Below are 14,689 nucleotides of genomic sequence, written 5' to 3'. Positions count from 1 at the left end.
CCAAACTAATATTTCTACTGTATTAATCTGTGTGTGTCCCTGTCAAACCATCTGTTCAGTCTGACTCTCCTCAGTCTCAGACTCTTCAAGTTAAAACCATAAAAAAGTTAAAAACAAACAAAAAACACAGAGTGAGACAGTTTGGACTGTTCATGTCACTGCACTGCTACATTCACCCGCTCACATGTCAGCAGCTGGACAGAGGTGGTGGTCGCTCCACGTCAAACTCAAACATTACGTAATGTCACACCAGCAGCAGAGGCTAACAGGCTAACAGGCTAACAGGTCGATATGAGCTGAGGGTCACTGACAGCCGGGGGGGCAGCTGTGATTCAGATCAGAACTGAGGTCAGGTCTCTGTGAGCTGGAGATCTTTTAGATTGACTGATTGTCCCAACGTTATTGTCTCTGAATTTATTTAATGCGGGTTAATTCTCCTTTGTGCACTACCCTTCATTTTGTCCATTTCCTTCATTTACGGTCTTGTCAGTCTAATATCTAATAGTTTGACTGGAGTGCTGAGAGTGAACACTCTCACTGAACTACTCTGTATGAATAAAGCTTGAATGAATGAATTTATCTGAGTAAAGGAAAAAATAATAGAGTGTAAATAATTCTCCATTAGAAATAAAAGTCCTTCATTTAAATACTGATACTAAAAGCACCTAAAAACCCTTTTCCCATCTTAGGTATTACTCTTTAAAATTAAATATTTGTGACTTAGTAAATTAGAATGGCCTGTATTACAGTGATATTTATTGATTATTGAATTATTACCACTGATGAATTTATGTGTCAGTAACAGGCTGAAGTTAAATGTTCACAACTTTACACACTGCTGGGTATTTTAAAATAAAGAGAATAGTGTAGCATGGGAAATTAAAAAGACTCAAGTAAAGCACAGGTAGACTCAGGAAGGTTGCAGCTGGTGAAACTTACAGGAGATACACACAGACACTCAAACACACACAAACATATCTCCCCCAAAATACACAACAAAGTCCAACGGTCACATACTGTGTCTGAGATAAGACAAATGAACTAGGAGAGACACAGTTCATCAAAGGCCGGAGTTTAACACCACAATCTGCTGCATCATTTTAATCAACAATCAATACACACCTACACAAACCTGATCGACAACAGACAACAACCGTTGATGAAACCAGCTGCTGCAGAGGAGGACAGACAGACAGACAGACAGACGGACAGACAGATCACCATGTACCTGCCCCTCTTATCACAAATACACACTGATTTATGACTCGAGACTCCACTTGTTCCACTCTGTGTTTTCTTGGCTCTGAATTAAAACCTTGGTGTTTCCAGCCAGTGTGTGTGTGTGTGTGTGTGTGTGTGTGTGTGTGTGGTAATTATCAATAAGGACAGGGCATGAGTCCTAAAAGCCTGTGACTCTTTGCACAGAGCTGAACCAGAGGCCTGCTCTCTAATCACAGATCACAGAGTAATAACTGGCTGCTGTGAGAAAACAGGCCGAAGCCTTTGACACCACAGAGCCACGGTGACCTTCCCCTCCTCGCCGTGTCATCTCTGATTAACCCTGTCACAGTGATTTGACTGTAAAACACCTGGTTTCAGTGCCAGACCTTAGTCCTGTGTTTTAAACCTGCTGCACTGAGGCTGTTTGTTCTGAGTGTTTTCACTTTAAATGGTCAAACCACACAGTCCCATTCAAGCACACACACTTCACTGAACAGGTGTAGTCAATGTCTGAATAAGTCACCTGTACACAGTGTACACAGAAAGCTCCATTAAAGACAGATTAATTTACGAGAGTCCTCCAGAGAGTAAACACACGTCTGAATGAGTGCCGAGGCCAACACCTTCCTCTGGATAAACCCTCCTCCATCACTGACGTAGTCCTTCAGCAGCTCTGACCAGGAGGGGAATCGGGTCAAGCTTTTTCAGCTTATCAGAAATTTGCATGTGCCTGGTTTTTCTTTACTGTGCAAATGTGGAGCCACGCCCGCTTGAACTCACAGGACTCATACTGATTCTACAACTCGCCGCTCAGTCAGAGAAAACAGCTCAGCGTCAGTTCATATGTGAATTAACGTTAATAATGTGAGTGGATCAGAGAACAGAAAGTGATGAAGACTCTCCAGCAACAATTACTGTAACTGGAACATAATGACTTTATGACGATGATGAAATGTGTGTAGGTGACATGAACACTGACATTATATATTTGACTGCTCTCAGAGAGAGAGTGGATTTCACCGTTTGTATCTGTGGTTTTATTAGGGCAGTGGTTCCTGCACAATCTGAGCGGAGAATAAAACTGATTCTCTTTGGAAACAGAAAACAATCAAGGAGTGATGTGACGCTGGATGACTGGAAGAATTCAGCTTATTCTGACATGATAACAACATGTTAAAAATGTCTTTTATCGAGAAAAGAAAAGGTGATGTTTCGATGTGACGAGCATCATCTGTGATCGGGACCAGAAACCCGATCTGTTCTACACATCTGTAAAACTGCAACCAATTCCTGACACCTCTCCCCTGACCCTCAAAACAAGTCTGGTATCTGGTACAGACTTAGCAACAAATATTCCAGTGAGTCAAATCCAGAAATTGAAGACACCTTTGTTGCTCTGGAGTTTGGTGGTTTTCTACAGTAGATGATGACGCTTGTGTTTGACAGAAACAGTTCAGGTTCTTCTTGATCTTATTTCACTAAAAATCATCTTAGCTTGTTGAGCCACTGGTTGATCAGTGTTGTTAGCAACTGATGACTGATGGCGTCGTGAATCTTTATCAGCCTCGGAAGGTGAGTGTGACAAAAGAAAAGCACAGGAACTACTGGTTCTGCAGAAATTCAGCGTAAAGAAACACCACACAGAGATACACATCTCCTTCTGTCATTTGACACAATAAACAGTAGAAAATACTACACTACATCCCAATATATACTGTAGAGTATGGTGATACTGAAATATAAAACGTGATAGAAGAATGAAGTAAAATTAATACAATGTGTGAATAAAGGCGTTTGAGATGATGTGGTTGTGTGTCTCAACAGGCCGAGGTGTGACTCAGTGAACTGATATAATCACCAGGTTACAGATCTTTGTCTGCACTCGTCTGAGAGCTCGTCTGCAGCTGCTGCATCAAACAGAAAGTCAGAAACAGCCAGAGTCCGCTCAAGTCGCTGTGGAGGAGACAGGATTCCTTCATTTGTTTCTGAGTATGCAGACAGTCCGGTCAGAGGTGAGGACAGACGGAGCTGCGATCCATTCAGATCAAGCACAGAGAGGCGACAGCGATCAATGGACAGGAAGTGACGAGGAGAGCAAAATATTTGGATGTTCGTCATTCTAAAACCCTGCTGCTGCGGTTTAATGAGCAGCCTCATTTCATCATATGGACGAGTCCAGTACATGGTGTGATGGTGATCTCAGCCGCAGTTAGCTCACATGAGTCACGGTTAGCATGTCTGAGCAGAGCTGCCTCGTTTCTTCAGGTCCGATTCGCTCCACAGATGTTTGAAACTGTTCCTCTCTCACCTGCTGACATCAGCTCTGGCACAGAGTCCAGGTTTGTTCAGCCAATAATCCCTGGATCCACATCACAGAGAATCTACACACAAATAGATTTTACTGACTCGCATGTTAAATTAAAAGGATAACCTCTCAGCTTTCACACATACCACAACTCTGATGATTTTAGACACAAAGAATGTGATCAAACACACACTGATGTCTGACAACAACAAATCCTGACTGAGTCTGAGGAGCCTGAAAACCAGATTAGAGGGTCCAGACTCAAGACCTGCTGAGTGGAGGTTTTACTGCACACAACACACAATATGAAACAGAGAGAGAGACAGGGACTGTGTACTCTCTGATATTTTAGATTTAATTACATATGGCAAGAGGAATAAATGGAATAACTCCCTCCAAGGTCGACCACCATCTTCTGTCCATTACAATCAGTCAGGTGTTATTACTTCTCTGACCTGTTCGTATGTTTCTTTATTTCTTAACTAATGTTTAGTAAATTTAAAGCAGAAACAGGTGTGGATGAGAAAAAACTACCTGAACACTGTATATATTAGAATCTAGGTTCAGTTCTCACTCAGTGTGAACTGTAACACGACGTAACACGACGTTAGCTTTACTGTCATAGGTATGACGCTAGTTATCAGGGCAAGTTTACACTTTACATTAAAGCAGATAAAGTCAGTGTTTCATTCCCAACACTTCTGACTCTTTAGTTACTTCAGCTGCACTTAATTACAAATCAAAGTGTAGAGCACGCACATCCAAAAAACTTTTCACAGGTGCTGGATCAAAAAATGAACTGGAGGCAAAAATCAGACAGAAGATCCGCACACTGTCAAATCTGACGAAGATCTCTTGTAGATCGAAATGTTGCTATTAAAATTACTGGGAACTATTAGCACAGTGCGCAGATCTTCTGTCAGATCTTTGCCTTAATTACAAATCAACAAAGAGGAACAACTGAAGACAATTTTAATTTGTTCTGGAAGAGAACAACACTTTCTGCTGTATATGTGTAATCATAAAGCAAATCACTCCACAGAAAACAGAGTTATTCAGTGAGAACTTGGTTAGAAAAAAACTGTACATTAAGTGGTCATTTTAATCATAATTATGGATCCTGTCGCATCACAGTCAGAGAGCAGAGTGAGTCTGAGGCCTTCTGTTATCTTGTAGTAATTATAACTAATGGAAGTCAGTGTGCAGACAGACAGGTGGTCTTTACAGAAAAGTCTCCCGACACAGTTAAAAATATTCTGCATCAAACAGAAGGAAAACTGAGGACAGAGGTTTGATGTTCTAAAATTAGTTCAGGAGGAATTAACGTGTAAACAGGATTAACTGTTTGTTAAACATATAGGCTGCATAATAAATGACCGAACGTCTGAGGGGTGATGAATTATTCAGCTCGTCCCTCAGACCAGACCAGTCACAGCCTGAGCAGCCTAAAGGCTGGCCATCCATCCATCCGTCTATCCATCCGTCTATCCATCCATCCCTCCATCCTAACCATAGTAACTGTAGTCAAGGTGAGCTTCACTTTTTGTGACTCAGGGGATTATCCTCCCCTTTATATAGGCTCAGACTCTCTGTGCAAACAATACACAGCCTGCTGCAGAACACGCCCTGTCATCAGGCCGAGGGAGGGAGGCCTCAGCTAATCAGATCACACCCTGCGGCTAACTGCATTAACCTGCTGCTATCAGCCACACACACACACACACACACCACACACACACGAGCTGCAGCTCACTGACGCCAGAGTGTTTGTCTGTGGCACTGCATGCAAATCACAACCAGCACATTCTGACTATTCTACATGTTTCCACCTTCTTAACACTAACATCTGATAATTATCACCAAACACAGAGAGCAGCTGAGGATGATGGAAAAAAAAACCATTGCAGCTGAAAGTCAGAGGATCATCAGAATGATCACAGTTCATCCTAAACATGGACATGAAATCTCATGGTGGAACCAGAGGAAGATGCTGAGTTTCTCTGGGTAACATGAGTATCTGCACAAAGTTTCATGGTATTTAGTAAAATGAGCTGTAACATGATGTGAAATTAAATACTTGAGTGCAGTAAATAAATGTAGTATTATATATATATAAATATAAATGTTGTATTTGTCCTGTGCACTCACTCTGACATCATGTCTCTCAGCCATTAGAGCATCCTCAGGCCTCTGGGATCAATACAGTGAATAAACACACATCAGCGGAGGAGACCATCTACTTCCATTCATGAATAATGAATCAGACTCCGCTGACCCATCTGCCTCAGGTCTAAGACCCTCAGAGTCCACAAACAGCAGGAGCTGACTGAAACACTGCTGCATCAACATCCTACAGCTGCTCACCTTCTGCTCTTCACCAGAGGAGAGACAGAAAAATCAGTCTAAACATCCATGACATAAAAACTCTACGAGTCTGGTTCATAAACCTTTCTGATGTAGTTCCTCCTGCGTCACAGAGGTGAAGAAATCAGCGCTCTGTATCAGCAACACGTCCTGACCCAAACAAAGACGGTAGCTGAAAAGACAAACTGTATGTTCTGACTCCATCTGGACAACGTGAACTAAAACAAATGAGGAGATACAGTCTGATGTTTCTAACTACAGAGACAGAGTCACAACAAACTGCAGACTGAGAGAAGAGTCTTCAGCCTGGTTCAGACTGATTTCAGAGTTGACCTTTGTAGGAGGTTTTCAAATGTGATTCCAGTCAGATCTCTATAGAGGTATCAGACGCTCTCATGCAGACAGGTCAGTGATGTCTGGACACACAAATCGCACTTGCAAATAGCAGTGTGGTCAAACAAACAAACAAACAAACCTGATTTGCCTGCAGTCTGAGCAAAGCCTCTGAGTATTCTGAACACATCTTTTAAAAATGATGTTCTAGATATTTATTTCTCAGCAAACAGACTCTCCAGTCTGTGACTCCAGTGTAATGTTAATAACATGAGAGGCAGAACCTGCGGCTACAGGACATGAGGAGCTAACAGCAGAATCAGATTCACTTTGGTTCAGACTCAGTGTCGTCCTGCAGCACTGAGCTGAACTCTCTCCTGTGGCCTGCAGGCTGAAAAACTCGTCTGAGATCACTGAGAGCTCGACTCTGCACAGATCCTCAGACTCTCTCTCTCTCTGTTTTTAAAGTAATCCTCTCCCTGTGCGCCCCACGTGGGAGCAGCAGCAGATAATCCTCCTGACAGTCGGACAGCTGTCATGTAAGAAACGTGCGGGACAGCCTGCCACTGACTGACACTGATGGAACATCAGACTGAAACACAAACAGGTCTCTTTAAGCCATTGTTTAAAAACTCATTATCCTCCCTGTGTAAATGAGCCAGCCCTGCGGTGACTGAAGCAGCAGGAGCTGGTTTGTCAGAGGAATCTGGTGGTCTTTAGTCAGACAATAACAGTGAGAGGTTTGTGGTCACGTGCAGCCTCTCTGGTTACATAAGAGCATTTTAGGATTTCCAAACCATTGTCAGGACAAGTACAGTAATCATCCCTCACATCCTGCAGCAGATTGTTTCCTAAAGCCTGAGCACTTCAACATGACACATCTGAGTCTGTTAGCTCAGCCTGAGCGCACCGAACATCACATCACAACTGACTAATAAATTCATTAAAAAAATACAAAGACTAACTCATAAAACCACCTCAGTGTGGTTAGGTCTGATTTATCCACTTAAACTAAAGATCTGTCTGTTACAGTGTAGACGATGAGTGATTATTATCACGTCAGTCACTCTGAAATGAATCTTACTGCAACGTAGGAAAAGACGAGGGACACAATAAAATTAGCAGCTGTTTGATAACAGAGATCTTTGATAACAAGAGCTTGCAAGAGCTGGGAAACTGTGAGGACAAACAATGACTCCATTTTACAAGAAAATAATGGTCAGGTTAATGTTAAGGCAGAAACTGCTCACCTGTAAGATCTATGATCAGTGAGAGACGTTTCATTAATAAATGCACAAATATTTAATGTAATAATTTAAAGCTGCTGCTTTTCTCAGTTTCTGGGATTTTAAATTGTTGGTCAGATGAAACTATTTTCCCGACATTATCAAAATCAGTTTTGTCTGAACATCTAGTTATTGTTCTCATAAAAACTAAACCCAGTTTAAACTTTACAGGACATTAAAGCTCAGATCACAACATCTGGCACCAGAACATGACTGAACTCTGTCCAGCATGACATGTTTTTAACGCACTATGTCTGAACACACCCTTCAGTGGTTTCACTTCATCTGCATTAGTGTTGGTGTCGACCAATCAGGGCTCAGGAGTGTGAAAGTTCAAGTTATTTCAATAAATTCCTTTTTACCTGAAAACACCTGTTCTTCTGATCCTCTGATGAAGGACATGTGAAGATAAATTCTTTCACAGGTGTGTATAGTGTGTGTCAGATCAGTCAGTGTCAGTATTTTCACTGACAGTGTGAGAACAGTGGGATTAAAACACCATGAAGTCTCCTGGGTCCTGCTGGGTGGGGTGGGGGGGCAGGTATTCATTAGGTTCAATGAGGACTGAACCACAGGGGGAGCGGTGGTGGTGGATTCAGAGACTTCAGGACCCTGTCGGGGGGGTTTTTGTTCTGGAGGTAAAGTCATGTATGAGACAACATCAGGTTCTCCTCCTCCACCTCCTGCCACAGAGTCTGACTCTGATAGAACACAGATGATGTGATTCAGCTTCAGGCTGTTTTTAACCTGTTACTGAATCACTGTTATCATCCAACAGGACATAAACCACACACAGTTTCAGCTGCTGCTACACGACACACTTTTATTTCACTGAAACGGTTTCTGTTTCTCTCGGTTTTATATTGTTGTAAATTCAATATCTGTAGAGTTTGTTAGTCAGACAGAACGATCAGAGGGTGGTGTTTTGGTATTCTGGTGTTTTGGTTTGGTGCAGAATGATTTGTGACCTTTTATAGACTGAATGAATAATTCAGTGTAGAGCTGTGATGTTAGCAGCTCTGTGAGGCTGTACTCAGACACAGTGCTGCTCTGAGCTACACGTTAGCGTGCTAACATGCTCGTAATGACAATGCTAACAGAGGGCAGAATGTTTACCATGTTTAGCATTAGTTTAGCATGTTAGCATGATAGAAAATAATTGAAATTGCAATTAAGGGCAGAGTTGTGGATGTTAGTGCAGCAAAAGAATATTTTCAATATTTACAAGTTCACACTTGTGTACCTGGCTTTAAATGATGAACAAATATAGATATGTGCAATATTTACATCTAAGAATACATGTGAGATATGTAAAAAAACTTAAGAAACTTAAGAAGAGATGTGTAACTGGTAGTGAATAAATATAGTGTATGTACAGGTGGTCGTGTTCACCTGACACACAGAGGTGAGTGGTTGTTCGGTGCTGTGGAGAATGGCAGGAGTGATTTCCTGTAGCAGAGCTGAATGAGTCTAGTTGGACAATGATCTCTGTACTGGAGTCATGGAGGGTGTGGTTGTCTATGATGGAGAGCAGTTTGTTCAGTGATCTCTTGTCCCTCACTGACTCAAACATCTCCATGTTGCGTCCAATGACAGTCCCAGCCTTGTGGATGAGTTTGTTTATTCTGTTGGCATCCCTGACTTTGATGCTGCTCGCCCAGCAGACTACAGCAAAGCAGATCACACTCACAACCACAGACTGGTAGAAGATCTCCAACATTTTGTTGCACACACTGAAGGATCTGAGCTTCCTCTGGAAATAGAGTCTGCTTATCCCCTTCTACACAGCACCAGTGTTCAGTGTCCAGTCTGTCATTCAGACCAACACCTAAATATCTACAGTCCTTCACAACTCTAACTCCTCTCCCAGGATGGATCTGGTCACAGTACTAGTCATCTCTTTGGTCTTGTTAATGTTTAAGAGCAGATGATTCCTGCTGCACCACTGCAGAGTCATTTAACAAACTAATTTACATATTAATCAATAACATTTATTATTTTCACTGCCATAAATGAATCATAAAGTTACAGGATATCACTGTCAGGTTGTGGGTTTATAATTCAGTCATATCAGACAGAGACTCTTCGACAGAGAAAGACCTCGACAGTCTGACCTGGTCACATGACGACTTCCTGCCCTCTACCTGATCACCGTCGTCACCTGTGTGGAAAACACCTGGTGATCCAACACAACCACACACACTCCACACAGTCTGCAGAGAGGAGAGCTGCTTTTTCACATCAGCTAATGACTTTTAGTTATTTACATTAAAGTGAAAATAAATCAGCAACATGAAAAACTGCAAATATTAACTATTTTCATTCTGAATTATTCCACAGATTATTCTCTCTTTTCTCTTTATTGTTTAGTCTATAAAATGGTGCAGTGACGTCTTTAAATGTCTTGATTTGTCTAAAAGTTCATCTCAAGGTCCATTTAGTAGCTGTTCTGGAGCTTTCTATTATTATTATTTCACATGATCCTCATCAGCTCAGTATTACTGAACACTTCCATGAACTTTTCCAAGTTACAGCAACAAAACTCATCGTGCAGCGAAGATCATATTGTGTGGTCAAAAGCTCCAGATCTTATACTAAATAGACCCAAAGATATCAGACCCAAAGTTATGTTTTTTATTAAATGTCTCAGCAGATTAAATTATATTTACTATCATACCAGACTGAAAACCAGAGCATACTCACATTTGAGAAGCTGGAACCAGTGTCATTAAAAAATGATTTGCAGTCGAATGCCCCTCAGCTCTAACAACACATGAGGCACTACAACTCAGTCTGAGAGTAAATATCAACAGGTCTCTGAGGAAATATAGGTTAAAGCTCCTGTTATTGCACAGCAGCAGGCAGTGTGACAGAGCCGTACTGTAAACAGACACCAATCAGACTTCAGGTTCAAGTACATATCAGCCCCTGATTCACAGCAGTCATTACAGCAGGAAAGACTTTGACACGTGGGACCAGAAGCAGGTTTGAATTTCATCTCAGAAACCTGATCTGAGCTGTAGTCGCTGTTCTTACGCCGGTGAGTACAAGATAAATACACATTAACTGTTTCATGAGAAAGAGAAACGTCAGAGTCTGTGAGATTCAGCAGAACAAAGAGCCGGAGTCACAGGCGGACACAGAATCTCAGGTATGTGTGAACAGCCTGTGTGATAACATACCTCAGATATAGGTCAGAGCTTTATGACCCAACATGAAAGTACACAACAGATTTCAGATAGAGGAGAGTGCAGTGTTTTCACATATACGAAACTCCTCATTAAAACTCTCTGACACCACAGAGCCGAGCTGTTTCTGTCTCGTTAAAAAGATAACTACAGAGTTTATTTCTGCTCGGGAGTTTTCTGTTTCCACCAGTGAAGCTGAACACTCATTAGTCTGATGCTCATTTTGGCAGCAGGAGGTTTACAGACCTGCTTAGACCGATCTCAGGCTGGCACGACACCTCGACACTCTACACCAACACCAACACCAGCAGGAGTCCTGCTGTCTCACCTAAACTCAGCACATCACTGCCTCGGACAGAAACTCTTCAGGTTTGTGGATGAGCAGCTGGCTCTGTGTGTTACATTATGTTCATGTGTTGTAGGAGTGAAAGTACTGACAAGAGAAGATTAACATGTTTGTAACTTGGGATCATTCACATCATCCTGCTGCTGCTCCTCATCCATCACTGCAGACCTCTGCTGTCTCCATCAATAAACACTGACAAAACTAAATGAACTATCACAAACTATAACTCCAACATGTTACTGCAGAAACACACAACATCTCCCTGTAAAACCTGAATATTTTAGTTTCTGATTAAAGAAACAGGATGTATCACGTTCTTTGATGAACTTCAGAGGAGCTCGTAGGTGTTTTTACTTTAGAGAGAGAACCAGGGTAGATGTTTGTTTCTGGCCTTTATGCTAAGCTAAGCAAAGCATTAGCTAATGGTCTCCTGCCTCCAGCTCCACACTGAACACACAGACACGAGAGTTTGATCTTCACAACTCATGGACACCAAAGATTTTAGTAAAACTTGAATGAGTCAAATGTTAAATCTTCAGACTACACTTGAACTTTGAGCTAAAAAAATGTTCATGGTTTCTGTTGTTGTTATTTATGAAAAACAACTGGAAAGAGAGCAGAAATGTCTGAAGGCTCATTGTGCTAATGCATGAATGGCTTCAGCTAATGCTAAATTAATGTTGGGAGAATATGATTTAAATAAAAACATCACTGCTCCTGAACCAAACCTTCAATAACTAACTCAGTTTTAACTCTGAGTGAGCTTTGAATCGTGTGGACGACAGCATTTAACCATGAGTCAGTATCATCACATCATCGCAACACAAAACCACAGGTCCACAAACACTGACCAATGATCTGGAGTCCAGACAGAGACCGTGTCCTGGATCAACTCCTGCAGAACCGATGGACCAGGTCCTCGGCCTCTCTGCTCCATATGCAGTGAACATTAGACTCAGCTCATTAGACACTGATTCCTCTTTTGTCTGAAGTCTGTTTATGTCCACTCAGACCAGAGAGAGTAAAGACAATGGATCCAAACCATCTGCTGAACCACAGCCTCCCACAGAGCAAAGATAATACATTCATACAACAATAATCAAGTGTTTGTAGACATGAAGATGATGAACGACAAACTGAGTTCTGGATAAATCTGAAGATACTGTGACTGATGAATATCTGACTCCTGTTTTCTTCTCTTCATACACAATCTGTGGTTCTGTCTGACAGCTAATCCAAAACACAAAACCACTGAGTTTACTGACATGTACAACAAAGAAGCAGCAGCTGCAGCAGTTTCCCGTTTCTTGGTGTTGAAATCAGTCTGTGATAAATTCTGTGGAAATAATCTGACTCAGCGGTTTCTAAACAGAAATGAAGAAAACTTCAACCGTCCTCCAAACCCCCGACCCTAACACGTATTTTATTTAAAGCTGAAAGAGAAGCTATTCGACAATCGACAGAAAACTCATCAGAAACAATTTCTCCAAACAGAAAATATGAAGATTTGATGATGTTCTTCATCATATATGAGAGTAAACTGAATATATTTGGATTAATCATCATTATAACAAGATCAATCTTCAGCTGACAGGTTATCAGATGGTTAACTGATAGAAACTCATCCGTGTTCAACTGTGACACAAACTACAACAACACAAAAGCTGAATCAACGTATCTTTGAAACAGTTTCAGCAAAGATTAAACTTCACCTTCATAAGGACTGATGTATCAGACTGTGTTGGTTTTCACCTGGTGTACCTAATAAACTGAATAAACTGCATTTTCCACCAGTTTTCTGACATTTTCTGACCAAAACAATTCATGAAATAATCTTTATCTGCTCCTGGTTTTATTTGACACTGTTCAGGCCACAGTTATGGAAATGAGACAAGATGGATGATCAGATCAGATTTTAAACAGGTTCAGTAGAAACAGCTGTGACCTCTCACATCATAAAACAAACACAACGGTATTTTCTTCAGAGTTAAACCCATCCTGGTCTGTTTGAACCTGCAGCTCACAGTGAGGAAATCAAACCTCCTTCCAGCCTGAAACACCCTCACACAGACCAGGAGACCCTGGAGACCAGGATCCGGGCTGCAGCCGGTCAGAGGACGCTGTGGAGCCGCATGGCAGAGCTGCAGCTCGGAGCCACGCTGCTGCTGCTGCTGCTCCACACACAGACCACACAGACTGGAGTAAAAACTATGAACCGGGACCGAGCAGAGACACCGCAGAGCCGCTGCAGGAGTTAAGACACTGAGGTGAACTCACCTTTGAGACGGTCATATGGTGAGAGACGAGCCGGCAGGTGGTGGTGGTTTGTCCCTGAAGAGGAGCAGGAGCAGCGGCAGCGGCGGTGGAGGAGGAGGAGGAGGAGCAGGGACGAGTCGTGTTAAAACAGTTCTGGTTGTTGCTGTTTCATGGTGCTGAGTTAAAGTCCTGATGTCCGCTCTGACCTTCACAGTCCCAGAGACACAGAGAGAGGACAAACTCACAGACAGGACATTCCCTCCTGGATTCACCACAGCTACACAACAGGAGCAGGAGGAGGAGGAGGAAGAGGAGAGATGCGAGCACAGGATGCGACGAGAGGGAGGGAGGGAGGGAGGGGCGAGGCAGCCCAGGTTGATTTAAAGCAAACTGTGTCATTAAAGGGAAATTAAATCACCATCAAGTCTCTAAACATTTCTAATACAGAAAACAGACACTGCACGTGGAAATAATACAAAATGATAGTTAAAGCTGCAGGGGCGGAGCCTGACAGGTTTCATAAAGGGGGGTGGGAGTGGGTGTCAGGCCTTGGGGTGGCACAGACTGATATACAGAGGTTAGATTATAATATCTGTGGTCACACTGTTAAAATAAAGCCTGGTGGTTTGTTGTTTTTGTAGTCCGCTCTGTAGACTTTGGCTCCTTTGTTCCTGTTCAGTTTTATCTTATAGATTCTGGCCGTTTAAAAACCTACCAGAGGAGACTGTGTGGTGGCCTGACTATAATGGGGGGTGGGGCTCACACATCAGTTTTGCCTCAGGGCCCTGAGGTCAGTATGACTGGTGACATGTGGTTGGGACAGAGAGGAGGTGGGAGGTGGTGTTGTTCACTGCACAATATGTATCAGAGTATTTGCATAGATTCCATATGGTTACAGGTGTGTGTGTGTGTGTGTGTGTGTGTGTGTGTGTGTGTGTGTGTGTGGATAAACCCCTCAGGTTGTCCTTATTAACAGTAAACTGAATAGTGCAGGTGTTAGTGATGGGGGGAGCTCAGTATGATATGATTCTGTATGATGATATAAAGTGTAATATTTGAAGAACTGTAGTTTCTCAGCTCACAGGTGACAAACTGTGAAGTGTCTTTATACACTGAACTACTGGAGCTCTGACAGAGACAGAAACAAATTAGTTTTTATTCATGTTTTCAACAATAACAACCTGTCATTTCATGTGATGTTCAGTGAACACCTGTATCTGAGAGTCTGTCGCCCCCTGGTGCTCAAACTCATTCATTACAGGATGATTCATGGGGGGCCACCTGCAGGTTCACCAGAGACGAGAGACTGTACACACAGCCTTTAATGAGTCTCAGTCATTTATCATCACTGTAGAAAGAACAACATGAGTGTGTTCAACTGAGTCAAACA

The 14,689-nt window shown here is 42.3% G+C and overlaps 1 protein-coding gene across 1 annotated transcript in view; it reads right to left on the bottom strand.

Moving 5' to 3' along the window:
- Positions 1-13,616, bottom strand: part of coro2aa (coronin 2Aa) — a 36,179-nt gene extending 22,563 nt beyond the window's left edge. Inside the window, exon 1 of the mRNA XM_018661554.2 lies at positions 13,321-13,616. Within this exon, the coding sequence (XP_018517070.1) occupies positions 13,321-13,335 (15 nt within the window). The 5' untranslated portion in view covers positions 13,336-13,616. The remainder of the gene's footprint in view (positions 1-13,320) is intronic.
- Positions 13,617-14,689: the final 1,073 nt, after the last annotated feature.

Source organism: Lates calcarifer, linkage group LG5 (assembly GCF_001640805.2).
Source record: "Lates calcarifer isolate ASB-BC8 linkage group LG5, TLL_Latcal_v3, whole genome shotgun sequence".
Lineage (NCBI taxonomy): Eukaryota > Metazoa > Chordata > Actinopteri > Centropomidae > Lates > Lates calcarifer.
Note: the sequence above shows the minus strand (reverse complement) of the source record. Positions and strands in the feature narration are given on the sequence as shown.